The sequence below is a fragment of the Sporisorium graminicola genome, chromosome SGRAM_15 (genome assembly GCF_005498985.1).
Source record: "Sporisorium graminicola strain CBS 10092 chromosome SGRAM_15, whole genome shotgun sequence".
Lineage (NCBI taxonomy): Eukaryota > Fungi > Basidiomycota > Ustilaginomycetes > Ustilaginales > Ustilaginaceae > Sporisorium > Sporisorium graminicola.
In genome coordinates this window covers 225,180-244,956 of record NC_043725.1, presented here as the reverse complement: position 1 = coordinate 244,956, position 19,777 = coordinate 225,180, and the positions used below count along the sequence as shown (strand labels likewise).

At 55.1% G+C, this 19,777-nt stretch overlaps 7 protein-coding genes across 7 annotated transcripts; 3 read left to right on the top strand and 4 right to left on the bottom strand.

Annotated features, from left to right (window-relative positions):
* Positions 1–511: 511 nt before the first annotated feature.
* Positions 512–2,185, bottom strand: EX895_002519 (uncharacterized protein; the record flags this gene model as incomplete). The annotated part of the gene is made up of 1 exon (XM_029883118.1): positions 512–2,185. The coding sequence occupies one exon, from the start codon at positions 2,183–2,185 to the stop codon at positions 512–514; it is 1,674 nt and encodes a 557-aa protein (XP_029740516.1).
* Positions 2,186–3,198: 1,013 nt separating this feature from the next.
* EX895_002518 (uncharacterized protein) lies at positions 3,199–5,472 on the top strand (the record flags this gene model as incomplete). Its single annotated transcript, XM_029883117.1, has 1 exon — positions 3,199–5,472. The coding sequence occupies one exon, from the start codon at positions 3,199–3,201 to the stop codon at positions 5,470–5,472; it is 2,274 nt and encodes a 757-aa protein (XP_029740515.1).
* Positions 5,473–5,477: 5 nt separating this feature from the next.
* On the bottom strand, positions 5,478–6,821 carry EX895_002517 (uncharacterized protein; the record flags this gene model as incomplete). The annotated part of the gene is made up of 6 exons (XM_029883116.1): positions 5,478–5,499; positions 5,583–5,664; positions 5,732–6,302; positions 6,380–6,438; positions 6,529–6,675; positions 6,767–6,821. 6 exons carry the CDS (start codon positions 6,819–6,821, stop codon positions 5,478–5,480), a joined length of 936 nt encoding a protein of 311 aa, XP_029740514.1.
* A 2,166-nt stretch (positions 6,822–8,987) lies between these two features.
* Positions 8,988–10,251, top strand: EX895_002516 (uncharacterized protein; the record flags this gene model as incomplete). Its single annotated transcript, XM_029883115.1, has 7 exons — positions 8,988–9,098; positions 9,165–9,316; positions 9,399–9,433; positions 9,503–9,729; positions 9,814–9,863; positions 9,939–10,098; positions 10,183–10,251. 7 exons carry the CDS (start codon positions 8,988–8,990, stop codon positions 10,249–10,251), a joined length of 804 nt encoding a protein of 267 aa, XP_029740513.1.
* A 1,743-nt stretch (positions 10,252–11,994) lies between these two features.
* On the bottom strand, positions 11,995–15,531 carry EX895_002515 (uncharacterized protein; the record flags this gene model as incomplete). Its single annotated transcript, XM_029883114.1, has 1 exon — positions 11,995–15,531. The coding sequence occupies one exon, from the start codon at positions 15,529–15,531 to the stop codon at positions 11,995–11,997; it is 3,537 nt and encodes a 1,178-aa protein (XP_029740512.1).
* A 1,644-nt stretch (positions 15,532–17,175) lies between these two features.
* EX895_002514 (uncharacterized protein) lies at positions 17,176–18,033 on the top strand (the record flags this gene model as incomplete). The annotated part of the gene is made up of 1 exon (XM_029883113.1): positions 17,176–18,033. One exon carries the CDS (start codon positions 17,176–17,178, stop codon positions 18,031–18,033), a length of 858 nt encoding a protein of 285 aa, XP_029740511.1.
* Positions 18,034–18,197: 164 nt separating this feature from the next.
* On the bottom strand, positions 18,198–18,695 carry EX895_002513 (uncharacterized protein; the record flags this gene model as incomplete). The annotated part of the gene is made up of 2 exons (XM_029883112.1): positions 18,198–18,577; positions 18,665–18,695. The coding sequence occupies 2 exons, from the start codon at positions 18,693–18,695 to the stop codon at positions 18,198–18,200; spliced, it is 411 nt and encodes a 136-aa protein (XP_029740510.1).
* Between the last annotated feature and the right edge of the window lie 1,082 nt (positions 18,696–19,777).

Genomic DNA, 19,777 nt, shown 5'->3' with positions numbered 1-19,777 from the left:
CTCGAGCCATTGTGCTGTCCATGGTCATTACGCTTTAGGGGGACGAGTTTGCTCGGGTCGACTGGGATTTGCTTCAAAGACTGCATTTGCGGAGCGCGGTCTGGAAACCGATTCAACGGACCAGCAGGCAGTCAGGAGACACAGTGCGACAGTTGATCATCATCCGACTCTGATCTTGTTCCCAGAGCGGCAGAGGCTTCACCAGCTGTTATCGGATGTCAGCGGATTTTCGCAGGCCGGAAATGTCAAATCAATACGAGTGCACGCCAAGAGACGCGACCCTAAAGCCACGATGATGATATGGGATCGTGCTTCCTTCAGAGACGATCATCGGGCCAGACCTTGACACTCAACTTGGCCTGCTCTTGCTTCGTCTACACCAGATTGCAGGCTCACTAGTCCGGTTCATAAGATTCGGATGCAAATCTTTTCCGTGTATAAAATGAATCGACTGCGAAGTAGAGCCTATGCGGCGAGTTCCTGTACGATGTCTATGACGATGAACCTCTTTCTAGGTCATACGAGCAGCATTAGCGTCGCCTGCTGCGTATCTGCTCCTCGCGCGTAACCAAGGGCCCCAGCGATACAGAATGTACGGCGCGGGAAAGCCAATTACCACCGACACCAGTGCCAGCACGGTGTTGCCCCATCCTTGGCCAAGATGGTCGTACATGGTCGGCGCAAAGAGAGGAAACCCAAAGCCTCCCAAACTACGCACGAACACGGCCCCTGCCAGCACTGATGCAGCGTACAGCGGCAGCACGTCGACCAAGTAGCTTTGGCACACCAAGAAAGTGCCCATAGCGCCAGCTGCAAACATTCCAGCACCAATGTTGGGACCGATCCAATGCGTCTTGTACTCTGCCGTCCAGCCATATATCAAGAGTCCAGCAGGGAAGAGCACCGACGTGATCATGAGCAGCGGCAACTTGAACTCCGGCTGACCTTTGCCGTCGGGCGATCTTGCTCGCAGCGTGCGATACGAATAGTCGACCACTCTTCCTCCGATCTGACCACCCAACGTGAACCCAATTGCCAGCGAGATGTAGTTGAGAGAGGCGATGCCTGGCTTCTCGTTGTAAATCTCTCCAAAAACCTGAGGGAAAACGGTGAGGATGATATACATGCAGCCGTATACAATCGCGAAGTAAATCGCGAAGACTTGGATGATGGGCTGCGTCGTCAGCAGCACAAACGGCCGTACCAAGTTGTGGCGCAGCTGAATGTGCCACGCCGAAGGGTCTTGCTGTTCGTAAATGGTGTGCAGCTCCTGGTTCCCCGTCTCCTTGCGCAGACGTTGTGCCTTTTTCTTCAAGATCTGAGGCGCGTACGTTTCAGGCAGCAGGAAGAAGCCGACCAAGGCGGTGAGCCCGCCATAGATGGAAGAGACCCAAAAGATCCAACGCCACTGGTCAAGCTCTTGGACGATCCAGCCTCCTATGATGGGCCCGATCGCGGGGCCGAGCAGTGGCGCCAAGCTGTACAGGCCCATGGCGCTGCCTCGGTCCGCAGGCTCAAACAGGTCGGCGATGGTACCACCGCCCACGGCCTGCGGAGCCGAACCGCCAAGGCCAGCAAAGAATCGTAGCACGGTGAGTTGTGCAGAAGACCGACTGGCACCACACCCCAGGTTAAAGGCGATGAACATGAGATTGGTCGTCTGCAGTACGACTCTGCGACCAAACATCTCGGTCAAAGGTGCAAGGACCAAAGGACCAAAGGCATAGGCGAGCACGAACGTGGAAAGCATCAAGCTCTCTTGTACGCTGCTATGCACATTGAATTCGCGGCTGAGCAGTGGCAAAGCAGGCGCGATCATGGAGGAAGCCAAAGGGCTGAGAAAGGTGTAGCTCGAGACTAGGACGGTGACGGCCCATCGATGACGGTTGGACCAGTTGCGTGGGTTTTCTTGCGAGTCCTTCGAGTCCCATGTGACCAGATTGGGGTCGTGCTTTTCTTGTTCTTCGGCTTGGGCTAGGTTGTCTTTCTTTTGCTTTTCTTGTGCGGCCTCGAGCTCGCCAGGAGTGACCGTGTTGTGGTCGGAGCGTAAGGACGCATGCCGAGAGATGTCAGTTGTGGTAGCTTGCGTTGTCTCGTCTGGGATCGAATACGTTGTAGTGCTGAGTCTGTCGTCACGACTTGATGTTGGCGCCAAGGCCTGAGACTTGAGCGTTGACTCGACCATATTATGGGCAGGTAGCGCCTAAGTATAGAGGGTCCTTCTCGGTAGACGAATTGCTGCTTTCGGGGGCTAGCTACAAGGGGTGTACGTGAGCGCTGTCTGAGGTGTTGCTGACACAGTCCATGGTGTGCCTTGCAACAGATCGATGAGGACGAGGGTTGGAGGGGTGGATGGATGGTGACCGCCATCGAGGGTATATAGGCGACCCAAAAATAGGAAGTAGGCGTTGAGATTGGCGATTGCAGCAGCCTTCGGTGCGCAGCGGCCAGCGTTAGAACGCATCTTAGCCGTAGCTACTTCGTTTGCTCAAACAGCCCTACAGCGGTAACGTCGTTCAATGTGGGCAAGGCACAGCATCGGCTATTCCAAAAAAAATTGCTCGGCAGAGTTGGACACAACCGACGATGATGCAGGCAAAGCATCATCAACCGTCGGTTTGTGATTCGCTTGACACTTTTTCCTTGCACACACCGTCAGGAAATGACAGCGGCATCCGCGGAAGGGTGTATTATCGGATATCTTCGTCCGACAATGGCCAGCAATTGCTTGACCATCGTAAGATCTGGGATCGGTTCGACCGTTAATCGGGCATGACAGGAATCTGACACCTTTCTAACAGCGAGAAAATGACGTCGCCAAAATCCGACGATCTCTTTTGACTTTGGAAATAGTAAATCTCTCCACTTTGGCAAAGCCAAAGACCGTGCGGCTGCGAGAGTGCGATTCACAGTATTTGCGATGAGACTGACTGACACGGACGACGGACAAAGTGCTTCGCTCGGGTGCACCGGAGTCGGCGTTGTTGGAAGCCTTTGATTGCTTTGTGCATGGTTTTCGCTCTTCCAACTTCCTTTGCTTCTCACCGTCATTCCACTCCCCCGCGCTATCGCCAAACGATGACTCTGGGCAACTCTACAGCCTGACTTTCAACTTGCCAGCCACTGTCGCGCCCGCTTTGAAGGGTCGTTTCGAACTACGGTCGCAGCATTTACAGCTGCTAACGAGGTCGAGCCATCATGTTGCGATCAGGTATCGTTGGTACTTTCGCTGCGGCCAAGAATGCACTGCCGCACCACAGACGACAAGCCTTGCAAGCATCAAGGACAGCGCTCTCGCAGCCACGCATATCTTGTCAAGCTCGAGCCCTTTACAAATCCTCTCGCCTCTCACGCGCATCCGACCCCCCACGAACACCATCCTCGAAAGAGGCAGCTTTCTCTTCGCCGCAAGACACGACTGCAAGCAGCAAGCCAGTCGATGCCAGACCCTTCAAGAAGCAGTATCCACCCGTCCGCCCACAACCCAAACCCATCAACTTTGATCAACCTGCCATTCCAAACCCTCACGAGACGGCTGCAGCACATGCCAGATTTCGTCGTAACAGCCGCCGTGTTGGTGGCGCTGCCTTGCTAGCCATCGTAGTGGGTGCAATTGCGTATCAGTTCAAGGACAATATCCATCTCGATAGTTCCCAATTTCCTATCAAAGGCTTGCAGCTGCCACACGATGAGATGGAACGACAGGTACGAGAGGCGCAGAAATCGCAGGCAAACGGCGCCAATTTTGCCCTGCTTGCCCTGACCCGCTCCACCACCATCGCGAAAGCCGTCGCCCTCTGTGTTTGGGATTATCGCTCCACATTGAGCAAGAAGTATGACTCTCGTGCCGAAGAAGCCGAGGACCTCCGACAGTGCCATTTGCGCTCCGCTCATCGCATCTTGACCGCTTTGCAGACAAACGGTGGTCTCTACGTCAAGCTCGGCCAGCACCTTTCGGCTATCATCTTGCTTCCCGTCGAATGGACGTCGACGCTTCGTCCCCTTCAAGACCAAAATACTCCCACCCCACTCCCCGAGCTCGAGGCCATGTTCAGGACAGAGACCGGCATGAGCTTCGACGAAGCTTTCAGCGAAATCGACCCCAAACCCATCGGTGTCGCCTCTCTGGCTCAGGTGCATCGAGCCGTCGATCGCAAAACGGGCCAGCAGCTCGCCATCAAGATGATGCACCCCGACGTCGAGCGCTTCTCCGAGGTCGACATGAAGACCGTCACCGTGCTCGTCAAATGGGTCAAGCGTCTCTTGCCCGAATTCAGCTTCGAGTGGCTCGCTGACGAGATGAACGAAAACATGCCCCTTGAGATGGATTTCCGCCACGAAGCACAGAATGCGAAAAGAGCTCAGGATGATTTTGCCGGCTACCGTACCACTTCGGTCTATATCCCCGAGGTCAAGTACGTCTTCAAACGTGTTATGGCCATGGAGTTCATCGATGGTCGTCGACCCGACGATCTGCGCTATCTTTCCGAGCACAACATCGACCGCAACCGCGTCAGCCAAGAGCTTTCCCGCGTCTTTTCTCAGATGCTCTACCTCCACGGCTTCTTCCACGCAGATCCTCACGGCGGCAACGTCCTGATCCGACCAGCTCGGCCTGGCAGTCGGTCACGATACAACTTCGAGGTCGTCCTTCTAGACCACGGCCTCTACTTTGACATTGATCCGGATTTGCGCGCAAACTATGCTAGGTTTTGGCTCTCGCTGCTCAAACGTGCCAGCCCTCAGGTCACGGCCGAGCGACGCAGGTATGCCAAACTCATTGCCAACATTGATGATGATTTGTACCCCATCTTGGAAAGCGCCATCACTGGCCGAGCGGGCTTAGAAGGAAGTGATCCAGACAACCCTCGCGGCGTCAAGGACCGTTCTCGAGCTGGCAGTCTGTTGGAGATGGAAGGCGGAAGCAAGTTCTCCGACGATGAGCAGGAACACATCCGCAAGACCGTCATGGAAAAGGAGGGTCTCTTTGTCTCGATCCTCGAGCTCCTCCGCCGCCTGCCACGACGAATGCTCATGGTTCTCAAACTCAACGACCTCACGCGCTCCCTCGACGCCAGCTTGCACACCACGCACGGCTCCACGCGACCTTTCCTCATCGCTGCACGGCTCTGCGCTCTTGCCGTGTATCGAGACGATCTCAAGCAGCTCAGGGAAAAGCGCAACAGCGGCCGCGCAAGCCTGCTCACCTCGCTGTCGCTGTGGAAAGACTACTTCCGCGCGTGGTGGTCGTATGTTTACTTCTACCGTGGACTCGCCTTGATCGAGATCGCATCCGACATCCGCGCAAGGTGGACAAAGATTGTTCAATTTGGATCCAACAGAGTGGGCAAGGGAGGAAGTGCAGAAAAGGCCAAGAGCGCCGCGGCTGGGTTGCAGGATCAAGCTGAAAAAGATCAGCGCGAGGGTGAAGATCGCAAGCGTGCACAGCTTGCTGTCGAGAAGGATCGATGAAGCAATTAACCCCATTTGTACATGTTCCTGTAATCATAGAGAGTTGCGACAGAGTCAATGGGGTGTGCACGCAGAACAATTTCCTTCGAGAACTGGAATTCGAGACTCACCATCCCATCGGACCTTCGTCGCATGAAAACGTCTCGACGCCTTGTTCGTCGGCATGAGCTGCACCGAATGCCACGAGCGCCGCTGAACATCAAGATGTGGTGACAGGTAAGAAGAGTGTCGGTCATGTAAACGAATGAGCGGAACTTACGCAAAAAGTGTTCTGGAGTGGGATGGGCCGGCAGAAAGTCATCCCTCTGATCGAGCTTCAACGCCTTGCTCCATCTTTCCTCATCTCGCTCTGCAGGTGGCACGATCATTGCTTCGGTTAAGGCTTTGAGGAAGCTGCCCGAATATGAAGTGGGCTTGGGCTGTCCAAAACCACGACCGCCAGCCAGGGCGAATGATTTCATGAGGTCGCGAAGATTGTGCACCGACATGCCACCGCCTACGATAGCAAAGCCCTGGTCACGAAGATCTCGGAGCGATGCGCCGAGCTTGAGAGAGTCGATAGAAGTGTCGGAAGCGGGCAGAGTGACCTGAGTGAGCGACAAGGTGGGAGGGAGGACGGAAGGGGTATCGATCGAAGCTTGCTGGGTCTTGCGCTGCTCCGGTGTGAGCTCCTCGAGGAAAGGTTTTTGGAAAGCAACCTTGAGCGGACACCAGACGCCGTGGTCGATGCCACGCTTGGTGGGGTGAGCCGGCACTCCGTGACTGCGAAGATGACCGAGGACCAGTGATGAAATGCTCGAGGGATTGGAAGATTCCACTCTTTGCTTGTACTGTTGGGTTGGTCGGAGAGGCACTGGTCAGCTAGCTTCGGATGAGGTAGAGTGGGGTCTGCTGTGTCCGTGCTTACAAAGTGGTCCGGGAAGCCATAGAAATCATACACCATCGGGTTCTTCTCATCGACATTTACTGAAAGCGGCAACAAAGAATGTGTCTCGCACCGGGTCAGTCACAGATATCGATGTACTTTACGAAGGGCTACAGATCGAGTAGACATACCGTAGACACCTTGTCGGAGGTCCTCGGGCTGCCAGTGCGCACTGACAAAGACGAGTCCTCGAATGACGCCTTGTTGGTGCAGAGCGCGCACTTCTTTCCCCCATTCAAGCCAGTGCTGATAGGCAGGGTGCGTGTGCTCGAACATGGCTGAAGTTCGCAGGAAGAAGTTGGTGCAGATGTCAGCTTTGGTTCGGTCTCAAGCACAACAGGGTTGCAAAGGTGATGCAGCATTGCTCACTGGGCGGGCCGCCATGACTGATAAAGTAGGCTGGCGCCTTGGTGTTGGTGACCATAGTGCGGTTCAAGTGTGGAGAGGCGTGGTTCCGAAACGTTCGAGATGTGAGGTAGGCCAGCAGCGTGACGATAAGCGCAAGTGCAACTTTGGACGGTCCAAGCATTCAAGCCTGCGTTGTAGCGTGCTGTTTCGTGAAGTGGTCAAAGAGTCGGATGGCGGAAGGTCAGAAAGCAAGCAGATGAGATACAGTAGAGTCCCTTCTCTTTATAGAGTCGAATGTGCAGATTCACGTTCAGCCTCGACTGGGAAGATGGCGTGCTGTCCTGACAAAGGCTGTCATGCTCGCCAACGGAGATACCGAAATTCCAACCTCCTCCGTCCTTCGGCTGTCGGTTGTCACGGAGCGTTAAGATTTAAAGCTCGCGTTTCTTGTGTTGCTTGCTCGCCGCGGCTCACGGTGATATTAATAGAGTCCCGCGGATGCCGCGCAACGACGGTTTCTTTTGGCATTGCGCAGGCCGAAACTCAAGTTTGTGTGATCTTCGAGATGAGTTCCCTTTCACCTCGTTGCGCGACCAATCGACTTGTGTCTCTTCTCTCTCCCTTTTCCCCTCTCTCAAAGGACGGCCGCGCCCCTTTGGGTGCTCCCGACTGCCTCTGTTCTCGAACTAGCTGAAGGCTCATCCGGTTGTATGCTGAGTGATGCAAGCTACCGCTTAATCGAGCATGAAGGGCGATCCGAAGAAGTCACTGCCTCTGCAGACCAAGCCTCAGAAATTGCGCGGACGAGCTCAGACCGTACACTTGCTGACGGCCGAGCAACGCAGCAAGCTGCTGTATAGCTGGCCTTCCACCTCTTGGGTGAAGACGCCTGACTTGCCTTCAGCTTCCAGAGAGGACGACTCGGAATCTGGGCGAGGATCTGCAGGGTCAGGCTCTGAGGTGTCGAAAACAGTCGCCAAGGCGAGAACAAAGATTGCGATGGCTCCGAACCAGCGATTTCAGCCTTGCTTCGACTCTAATGCGCAGGTATCACGCCAAGCGATACCTCAAACACGCTCGGATGGGCTTCTAGGTAAGCAACCAGTGCCGTGATCTTGAGCGTCCTTGTTGGCTACGAGACAACCGCTAATGAGCTGTGTGTGCCGAATCGATCTGAATTAAGTGTCTGCGCCCTTGGATAGACAAGAAACGAAGCTCGGGCTGGTCTGCGATGGAACAGCTCCAAAGTCTGCAAGCGGCAGAGGCATGTCCCGCTTCACCACCAACCCTCCGGATTTATTCGACGCCAAGACCGCTGGAACATCGGTCTCCGAAGACGATCAGATGACAAGCGTGGAAGACAAATGTAAGCAGATGGAAGGCGATGCTACACTTCTTCTTCAGCAAGCTCGATGTCTCTTCTGGGCTTCCTCCATCGAGGACATGCAGCAGTGCGATCCGCTCTTTCCCGCTCAGATAACGTCAATCGCTATCAATCGATCAGGAACGGTCACCGCACTTCTGCTAAGGCAAGATGATCTTCGACAGCCTTCAAAACTCGATACCCTTGTGGCAAATTTGTGAGTAGCACCCATTATCTGGATGAAGGAGTGACGAGTATCATAAGCGCTGAGATCACTTCCAATACAGGCCCGTTGGTGAGTATCTGATTTCGTATCTCGATCTTCCACGTTCATGAGTGCTCGAGAGTTCTAATTCGTACGTTAGCCTCACTGGTAGACGCTGTCGCCGTCAAACGTTTACGGCTTGCCATGGATACGAGCATGCTGCTCAGGGTGTGGCTACTTCTCAACGACTCCGGCAAGGAATGTCAAGTGGCTGACGGCTCCGTGGCCCTTGCAAAGGTCATTTCTCTACGCATATGCTACATCACTGAAGTCGAGGTACGTTGTTTTGCCCGCCTTCGTCGTTCTGCGAGCGTTCTTTTCTGACAAGCCCTTCTGGGGAACAGGAAGAGGACGGATCGCACATTCGACTGACGTTGACGCAAAGCAACACAAAAGATCCTCTTGCCAGAGCAGCGGTGGCGGATTGGCCGGTGCGTGACAATGCTCTGCGCCAGCTGGATGCATCTCAACAGACGTTGCTTGCATTCCGATGTTCTGTTTGCGGCAAAGCCAATCGAAAAAGATCGTTGGAACTCGATCAGTGCCAGCACTGCTCAACCAGCTTTGCACTCGCCGGTAAACTTGTTTACACATCGCCATTGCGCACAAGGAAGATGGAGCTGCGATTCACAGGTCCCAGAAGCGATCTTGGACAAGCGAACTTGCTTCTGACCGAGGACGATGTCACCCATCGCTCAGTCTCCAGCTTTTCGGATGGGACCAGGGTAAGTCAAGACCTTCAACGACAGCTTGGGCCTGAGCTGACCTCGTGGGTGATTTTTGATCTACAGGTTTGCACGTACCACTTTGCGGAGCAGTCGAGCTCCCATCAGAGAAGGATACTCAGTCGGGTTTCCTGCAATCAGCTCGTCTTACACCACATCCTTCCTCCAGGTCAGACGGCTGGAGGTTCCACACCAGCACTCGCTTCCTCATCCACCCCGTAAGTCACCATTTATGCTCTTTGCTCAGACGGAACAATGCTCGAATGTTTCTGACAGCAACCCGATGGTCGTCTTCCATAGGTTTGTCCGACTGAGTCGCGAGAACGAATTTGATTGTAAGTACACCAGAGCTTCAAGCCAGCATGCTATTGACTGCTGACTGACAATTTCGATGTGCCTAGCAGTACGATTGCAAGGGTTCGCACTGAGTTTCGGCTCCCAAAACGAGGGACCTTTCGCTCGAATCGCATCGCAGCATCACTCTTTCTCCTCGGCTTCACCAGGTGTCTTGGAACAGATCGCATGCTTGAGGGTATCGCTGCAGCTGGCAAACGTCTCGTCTTATGCAGAAGAACGGGCCTGCAAGCCTTCATGCTGCCTCTTTCTCCTCCTCCAGCACGGCCGCTTGAAAGTAAGGAGGAAGAGCGACCTGTCAGTAGGCTTTCGCTTACCGGAGCTTGTCTGACCAGCTTGTCCCGACGAACTTTCTGAACAGATTGACGCTTCCTTTTTTTCCCCGCAAAGTTCTTCCTTTGGCATCCTCTGGTAAGTCAGTGTGAACAAGCTTTGCTGCTCGCCTCTGGCCGTTGACCCTTCTCGGCGCATCACATTCGCATACAGTCTGTCCGAGTCAGCGAATTTATCCCTAAAGCGCAGCAAAAGAAGTAACTTCGCGGCGTCGGTCGGAGGCAGAGGCTCCAAAGAACCCTCGTTGGGATCGTTCGTCATGCAGCCACGGGACGCTGTGGTGGGCCAGACAGAATTGCTTCAAGCTCTCGAGGTATGTCCAAACCGCTACCAACCAACACCAGAGCCTCCTTGCCGACTGACCCATCACCCTCTACGGTTCTTGAACGGACGCCAGTTGGAGCTGTCGTCGAATGATAGCGCCCTTTGGGCTATCGCGAACTTCGCTGACGCAGGCTCATCGTGACTGGCCATGCTCGTCGTTGCGCTGTGGACGTGGCACAATGACCGGTGTGAGGTGATCATATACCTCTTGAAGTTCAATTATTCATGTCTTACGGCTTTTAGTAATAGTCGCTGCTTCATTCGCCTTTGTGAATTCGACCCGTTTCGGACAATGAAATATGATGCCCGTTGATCATGGCAACAAGCTCGTAACTTGTCAGCAACAGACAGACACCGGTCCATGTCGGTTGATCTTGGGTAAAAAGCAGTGAAAGACTCAAGTCGAAGAGCAAATTTCACGAAAAATAAATCTTGGAGGGCCATGCAGGAGGATGCAGCTGGAAAAATAGCCTTAATCGCGCCCAGTCGCTGTCGAGTCTCGGATCTGCCGAATGAAGGAAGCAGCACCCTTCGGAATGCCATCCACGACAGAGCATCACTCAGCGGCATCAGATCAGAGCATCGGATGGTTGTCCAAGGAACAAAGTAGCGTGAGAACGCAAAGTGTCGGCTGCTTGCTGTGATACTGTGCTACGGACACAGACGTGCTTGGATAGAGACAAAGGATTGGCGAATGGTTGCAAGCGAACGTCTCACCATCACGATCGAAGCTAGCATCTTGCGCAACAGTGACAGCCACAATCTTGAGCTGAGCGGGACCACGCTTCGGATCGGCATCCGTGTGAGGACGGCAACCAAGCCACACCTTCGCACCCACGCTGCGTACCAGCTCCATGGCCTTCGTCGGACCGTTCTCGGGAGGCTTGAAAGCCGGAGCCGTAGCCGTTGTCTCACCAATGTGACATTCTTGCACACTTTCTCATCCGGTCTTGCATCGCAAGTATCTGTTTCGTCGACCGACATCAACATTTGCAGCCTCCACTCGTTGAGGCATCATCGTCAAAGTGTTCAGTTCAATTCGGGTTTGTTTAATCTGCAGCTGCGCTGTACCGCGCGCTCTGCATCCAATTTGTGCGCCGGGTTTCAAGCGCCGCTTCTGACCGCGCTTTGCCGCTCTTTTGTGCGTGTGCGCGTTCGCCTTCATCGCCTTCTCCTTCGTCGCTGACGTCACTTCCTATCTGCTCTTGCGACATCTCAACGTTCTTGTAGAGAAGACGCGAGTAGTGGTTTGCTGTGCGACTTGCTCTCCACCAAGCGGTTGCGTGCTTCGGTGCTCCTACTGAATCGCTCTGCACACGAGAGGAAAAACCTTAAAATCGCCGTTGCAGTGGTAGCGAGTCTGCGCGATCGGATGCAGCCATGCAAACACATGGCTCAAGTTGACCTGAGTAAGACCGCTGTGTCACACCTCCGTCAAGCTCCGTGCGTTTTGACGTTTCATGCGCTTCCATCCAGATCGAGCCTCACATGAGTCTAGATTTGTATGCTGCAGTTAAAGGTACGTGTGTCCCTTATCGAGAATTTGGTATCCTCGCAAAATTGCTCGACGCGCATAGAACCTTCTAGATTTTTGGGCCTCTCATCTCCGTCGACCCACTCCACCAATTCGACACATCCGCCTCACTCTCTTCCCCTCCCTCCCTCTTTTGCTTTCGCCGAACCTCGATTGTGTTCAGTCCCAGCTCAGGAGTCACTGCACAAACACGACCAGTCAAGCTTGTGCAGAGAAACAAACTTGTCCATGATTTTAAACAACAACAGTAAGAACCACAAAGAGGCAAGGAGCGAGTGACACATCAAATGGTGCGAGAAAGAGCGAAGCTGTTGTGCATGCGACGTGCGTCCGTGTCTATATCTCTGCAAACTAGGCCTGCGCACCCCCCGAGAGCGTGTCGTCGATTGCCTTGTTGATCATCTGCTTCTTGGACGACAGTTCCGCATTCGGGAACGCCGCCACCAACGCTTCACGCACCGATCGCTTGGTCACATTCATCAAACTCGGCTGGTTGGCCAGGTACGTCTGCACCGCACTCTTGATCTCTTCGTCCGTCGGATCCGATGCATCGTTGATCGGCAACGCTCGTGGCGCTTGAGCTGCAGCGAATGGGTTGGAAGCATTGAGCGCCGAGAAGGTCGAGATGGGCCGTGCCATTGTCCCGCTTCCGCCTGGCGATGCTGCGGCGCCCGCGACGTCTTGCTGTGCCCAAATGTTGCTGCCACCCGTGTTCTGCTGCGAGACTGGCATTGTCAGGCCAATGTCCGAGCCGGCCGGAGAATGCGGCACCGCCAATGGGTTTGGAAGCATTGGAGGCATGCCGTACATCGACGCCGTCGGGTGCACCATGGGCGTCGGCAGACCATACATCGAAGCCGACGATCCGGGCATGCCATACATCGATCCCATGCCAGGCATGCCGTACATCGACGGTGTACCGCCAAACACCATCGAGGGTGCCTGCGAAGCGCCCATTTGTGAGAGCGCAGCCGCCGAAGTCTGTCGAGAATGCGCCGGCTTCTGCAGCACGTTGTTATTCTGATAGTAGTCGCCGAATCCTTGCCCGTAATCCGAGCCCGCGACGCTGCCAGCGTACGCACTTCCCGCTTTGTACAGGCTCGGCGGTCCGCTGTGCAGGATAGCTTGCGAGTTGCCAAACGGTCCACTGGCTCCCGTCATGCCCGATCGCACCGACGGCGCCGCGCCCTCCTGCCACACCTCGCGCTGGTACTCGCTGAAACGCTTGACCGGGATCATCGTATCGTCGTATGGCTCGTCGTCGGTACCGGCCACAATCTTCTTGTTGCCCTTTTCTCCCACCACGATACGCGTGTTACCCCACGAGAAATCGTCCATATGCCAGAACGAGTAGATGGGTAGGAAGAACGAGAACACAGGATACGCCAGGATGTAGATGATCAGCCATCCAATGTACTGCCACTGTCGTTTCAGCAAGAACAGGATCGCCTGCAGACCGTACACCGCCGCAATCATTGCAATCGAGATGTAAGGGATTGCGGCAGACTTTGTCGCCACCGTGACAATGAGGTAGACGAGGTAGATGGCAGTGGCAGGCAGGATCACGGTTCCCAGAAGGTCGATGAACACGATGAATCGCATAGAGAAGAGACAGAAGCCGCAGAGCTCGGGCATGAGCACCAGCTCGGCCAGGTTGTGCACGGTCGAGTTAATCCATCGTCGACGCTGCGAGAGCAGCACACCAAATTGGTCCGGAGCGCTCGTCAACGCCTTGGCGTGCGCGACAAACTTGGTGCGGAACGAAGGGAAGTTCTTCAGGACCAACGTAGTAAGGTATCGATCTTCACCCAGGTGCAGCAGGTTCTTCTTGTGCAATGTGTCGACGCGGTTCTCCGAGTACTCGTCGATAATACGGTTCGAGATGAAGAGCGGACGACCCTTGTCCGAGCTGCGAATGCGGTACAGCGAGAAACAACCGGGCAGACACGTGACACTGCCAAACAGTGACTCGAAAGCCTTGGCGAGGTGGTGCGAAATGTAGTACTCGTACACCTGGATCATGGTCCACCACGAGCCCTCTGCGTTGTCGAGCGTCGTCTCTCCGCAAATCGCAATGATGCTCGAGTCATCGGCACAGTTGGCCACCAAACGGTTGAGACCATCGGCCTCGACGCGTGTGTCTGCGTCCACCATGAGGATGTACTCGTAGAAGGCAGGGTCGATGCCGATGACGTTCTTCATCTGGTGATAGATCTCGAGCTCGAGCGGGAACATGGGAGCGTCAAAATGGACGCGGTTGAGGTAGCGCATGAGTAGGATCTGCGAATCACGCTTACCACGATTACCAGGGCGCGAGCGTTCGCTGGGACGGCCCACCTTGACGACGACGACGTAAGGCACCACGTGGCCCTCAAACTCGTAGAGACCCGAATAGACTTTGGCGTAGTTGAGCTGTTTGGAGCCTTCTGCGACCGATTTAAACATGAGCGGCTCTGGGTCGATCTTGGGGTCGACGCCGAGAATGTCGAGCACGATGCGCGGCGTGGAGCGGTCGTTTCCGCTGCCGACAATCATACCGTCGCAGATGAGGAAGAGCAGCTTTCGCTTGTCGTCGTACTCGAGACCGGCGAGTGAGTCGATGGTCTTCCGCAGCTCCTCTTCGCCCTCGGTATAACAGGGGACCTGGCAAATGACAAACTTGTCCTGCTGCTCTGGTGTGCGCTTAGTTCCGAGCTGGAGCGCGGCGATAAACTTGGCCAGTACGGTGGCGACGAGCAGCACCGAGAAGGCGAGCAAGAGGTAGTTCTGGACCTCGCATCTGGCCGTGTTGCGGAAATCGGTCTTGCCGACATAAAAGACATTGTCGAGACACGCCTGAGTGGCACCTCGGTAGGTCTCATTGAATGTGCTCATGGCGGATTCGAAATCGCCCGTAATGTCACCACCAGCCTGTTGCTTAAAGAGCGAGACGATAGAAGAGTCGAGGAACGAGTAGGCGGGGTTGGTCTGGTGGAGGGAAATGGTGTTGAGGTAGTCAGAAATGTCGTAGACCTTGCTGTTGACGACGGCCCACTGCCTCCACTGGCCCTGGTCCGCGATGGTCTTTTTCGAGTACACGTAGTAGCCCTTTCGAAGCTTGTTGACAAAGGGAAGGAAGCGGTCCGGGTACCAGTTGATGTTGTACAGCTTGGAAGCTGTATCAGACTGCAAGGGGCCCGAGGTGTGGATGGCCTGTTGGATGACGGGCGTGTTGTTTGCAGTGGGCTGGAGAAAGAGCGAGGAGTCCGAGACGAGCGACTGGCAGCCGACGGTGAGGGGTACGGGGAAGTACTCGGTGAGATCCTGGCCGGCAAGCTGGAGCATGAGTTCGGAGCTGGTCTGCAAGTTGGTAATGTCCGAGTGGTCGCCCTTGTAAAATTTGGAAAAGTCGTAGACAGTACCGCGCACGGCGGCGTAGTAATCGCTCTGTCCCGCATGCTGGCTCAGCTGGCTCTCATTCCACGCCTTGTCGTAGTCTGGACACAGGAGGCGACCGAAAGCGATGATGTAGAAGAGGATGATGGCGCACAGCCAAAAGATGATGGCACAGATGGTGAACTTTTCACGCCAGGCCATCTGCACGTCGGGACGCTTCATGCCACCGCACTTGGAAAGCATAAAGGAAGGGATCCACCAGGTGGTGAGCCAGGTGAGACGCACCCACCACTTGCGAATGGAGGTGGTGGGGACCTCTTCGACGGCGTCGATGGGGCGGTTCGCGAGGTCATCATCTTTTTCAAGCGTGCCAAGGAGGGCGGGATTGGCTTCGCCATAGGCACGCTTGTCGTAATCGGCCTTGAGTCCTGCGGTCTCTGCGAGCGGGTCGTTTTGGTGCGAGAGGGTTTCGAGCGGAGTCGCAAAGGGGTCGTGATCGTGTTTGACCGACATTGTGAGCGTGGCCTAGGGAGGTGTTCAGCGAGACGCCACAGATGCGTTCGCGAAGGAGTAAGAGGCGCTGAAGCCTGGGTGGGGGGATTTGCTCCTTTGCCGTCCGTTCCTGTTGTTTGGTAAGACAGATGCGGGCTCGATGGAGGTAGGGAGAGAGAGCGCAGCAATGCCAGCTTCGACGATATGATTACTTTGTCGACGCTGCTGCGGCTATGCCAATGGTGTGACTGGTACTGGTGGTGGAAAGCAGCGAGCAGTCGCAACGAAGCACCGGACGCAAGCTTGGATGCGTGTGCAGAGTTGGCTTGGACGGACTGGACTGGGTGCAGTCAGCGACTCTGTTCGGTGTAGATGCAGTGATCAAGGGTTGAGGCTGTCTTTCAACACGACACAGGCAGAAGACAGAGAACAAGAGAGCGAGAAGGGAGGTTGCTGTGTGGGTAGGAGAAGGCGAGAAAGAGCATGCAAGGGAGCGAGGAGCGAGAAAGGCGTCTCCTGGCCAGCCAAGCAAGTCGAGCAAGCGCGGAATGAAGCGAGAGTGTTGCATTTCTAAGGGGTTCGTTCCTCGTTGGATCATTCGCTCTGTGTCTGTTTCACCCTGACAATCGGCTCGGAATCCGCACCCTGGCAGAGGACTACAAAAAAAAATCGAAAAAGCTAGGCAGAAATGCTGCAGGGTTTTCATTCAACACCTCTCTCTCTCACCTCTCTCCTCGCGCTCTCTCCAACCTCTCATGTCACTTTTTCCTCCCACTTCGATGCCTGAAAATCGCCGTCTGTTCAAACTCAGTCTCGCTGGCGTTTCCAGTGCTCCCAAGGAACACCTTCGAGCACGCACACACGCACACATCCACACATGCCAAGGATCGACATCAAGCTCGTCTCGCTTCGACGTTGAACCTCGTCCAAAGAGTTGCTCTCTCCTGTCAGTCGTGATCCCAAAGGGCCTTACTTTTCCAGAGGTTTGATTGCTCTTTATGAATGTGACTGTAGGAAGGGTGATTACAAAAGGCAAGGCGGCGTCGCAGCTCCGACAAATTTAAGTCCAAGGCCGGCACAGCAGCCAGATAAGTCTTTGTAGCGCTCCTCTGAATTCGAGAACTTTTCGCTTTGGGCATGTGCGTTGCTGTCAGCGGACATGCGCCGCGTCCGTTTTTCCAAACTGCAGCTTCTGCCGCTGCAGATGCTGGGGTGTGTGCTCGAACGCCCTCATGCAGATGAACCAACTCGACGTGCCTCCTATGCTATCGACATTCGATCCACACCGAATTGATCTGGTATGAACCGCAAACGTCGTTTAGTGTGCGATCAAGTCGATTCCCAGGTACAGAGAAGCTGGCTGCCAAGGGAGCAAGAAGGGTGCGTGAATACGAAAAACGCGCGGGGTTCCGTGACCTTTTTGTTCAATTTGAATGTCTCAGATGTCCTGTTGGACTTCGCGAAGGAATAAATAAAACTGAGTGAGCATGTTAGACCCATGGTCTGAACCCAACTCGGAAGACGGGACAGGAAAAAGGTGGAGGCGTTGTAGCTTGGTGCGTGTTAACTTTCGATGCTCTTCTCTTCGCGCTGCTATCCGCATCCGCCCTTGCTCTTTCCGCTATCCCACCACCACCACCACCATTGTTACCCTCCTGAACGACGATGCAGGCTATCCAATCCAAACAGATCGGTACCGAAGGCTGGCTGCAGGACACTGTGCGCTCGCTGGGCTCGTACGCACAGACAAGCACCCCCGCTTACACACTCGCCGCCCTGTTCGCCCTTTCCACCCCTTTCGGTTTCGCTTCACCTGCACAGGCCGCCGCTGAAGCCGCAGCCAAGCTGCAGCGCCAGAAGCAACTCGCTCAAGCTTCGACAGCTGCCTCAAGTCAGGGCTCAAATGGTCTTGTTGCCCGCCTGGTCGCCAATGTCCAGGCTCAGAAAGTTGCCTCGGCTCAAATGCAGCCGCCCTTGCGCACCGTCCCGCCCTTCTGGCAGCTCGCGTTCTTTGCAGCCGCATTCAGCACGGGCGGATACATGATCGATCAAGGCGATCAGCTCAATGGCAGTGGCGTCATCACGGCTTGGTCCCTGACGTATCTCATCTTCAAAACGGCTCCTTCCTTGAAACAGCTTCCCAAAAATCCGCTTGCCTTGTCGCTCTCGGCTGCTGTGCTCTCAGTTGGTCTCGGTGTGCACGGCAGTCACTACTTTGATAGGACCAGCTGGCGAGGTGCGATGCCATCCTTGGCGGGTGCGGGTGAAGCGGAGGTATCTACAAAGGGTCGATCGAGCCTACTTTCCTTTGACACGTTCGGCAAGACAGATCAAACCAAGGCACCAGCCAGCATCTTTGCTAGCGGACAATATTCGACCATGGCGAGCGCGGCCAATGTATCCGAGCAAGTCAATTTTAGTGCACATGCGAGTCTCGGCTCCGCTCGCAACAACGATCAAGCCCGAACTGTTGCCTTCTTGCGTCGCCAAGGATCATCACAGCCAGCACCCATCGTTGCGTGATCTCATCTCTGCTCCATCTAAACACTCAAAAACCTAGCGTTGTGATTGCGTCGAGTCGAGCGAAATTCCTGCACCTAGTAGTTGCGTTACTGGCCGGGCGCGGAGATCAGCCAACCGGTCTCAGGCATTCCGGGGGGGAGATCGTCCTCCTCCCATGGCTTGCGCTACTTGTCCACATCCTCGCGCTCTTGCAGCCTCTCCCCCCTCTCGCGGTTCTTCTTCATCTGATCGCACGCACCGGCCTGCTTCATGGTCCTGCCAAACGCACCCTCGTTGTGTGGCACGGTGAGGTTCTCGAGATGCTCGCGTTCGCCCTTGTTGAGATGCGGGTACAGAAGCATGACGACTCCGCCGGTGGCTGGAACGGGCTCGGCGTAGTAACTGCCCTTAACTTCGGTGGTGGGCGCGTCTGCAGTAACAACAGGCGCGTTGGAGCCCTGACCGCTCGCTCTCGTCTGCTTGTGGCGCGGAAAGGTTGTATCCTTGGATACTTCGGCCACTTTGGAGCGGTGAAAGTAGAGGTACAAGCCAACAGTTCCGAGGGCTGTGGTGGTGCAGGGTGCAGACAAAACGATGCTCAGGATCCATGTTGCCGGACGATCGACATGACGATAACGAGGGATCTACTTACTGCTGCAGCATAACGAGAAGGGCGCGGGCATCGTATACAGGCAAAAATTGATCTGTCAGTTGGACACGAGCCGAACTCGGCATATGTATCCAGCCTCCCGCGCTCGCTCAACCTACACGAATGCCAGAGGCGCCAGCTGCGGATCACGCTTGACGAAGCGCTGGGACGTTTCGGCCATCCGCTTCCAAAGCGGAAACTGGGCGTGTCCAGGGGGCTGGCATCCATCAATGCCCCCAAAAACATGAGGTATCGCCGTTAGCGTCGTCATACCAATCAACCCACCCTCGTCTCGTCCTGTTGGATTCGAGAATATACTCACTTTGCGAGGAACGCTGGACTGGGCGTTGCTGGGATGATTTCCTTGAGACGACATTTTGTTGGCAAGATTCGGTAAAAGTCGAAAGCTTGATGGTGGCAAGGTAAGCAGCACGATGCCTGCTGAGAGCTCCCCTTTCCTATGCCTCACGCCCGCACACTGCAGAAAGAATCCAAAGAGCCAATGGAAGCTTCTCATCACACACAGAGGGACGCAACGGTTGAGAGATAGCCGCGACCAGACCGAGAGAGTCGTGGTGCTCTAGGCCTCCAGCCAAGTCGGGCCAAGCCGCAAGGAAGGAACAGGCTGAGTCAAGCTGGGGAGCATGCAGCAAGCTCACGCGACCCGACACAAAATGAATCAGCACTTTCTTTTGTGCTAAATGCCTTTGTGTGGCAGCACAAGGCCGAGGAATGGGACCACCTCTGCTCTCGCGCCCAAACTGGGTTCTTGACGGCCAAGAGTCAGCTGAGAAAGGTGGCAACGCTGATAAAGAGAGGCAAAGTCAGCCCTGTGGGCGCTGACAGTGAAGGGGAGAAGACGGAAGCGACGTCGAACGACTCTCATGGATCGGATCCAGCATAGATGAGAGCATCGGCCCTGATCGCGCGAGATCCCGATCTGGCGTTGTCTCGGCAGAAAGAGGCTTCCGATGTCACCTCGAATCTGCCACCATTAAATTTCGACAACCCTTGGTTCTTTGCGGTCAAGGTGTGCCTGGCGTGCCGGTTGGTTCGCCCACCCCCACTCGTGTTGCTTCTCGCGCTGTTCCCTTACCCATGATAGGACACGATAAT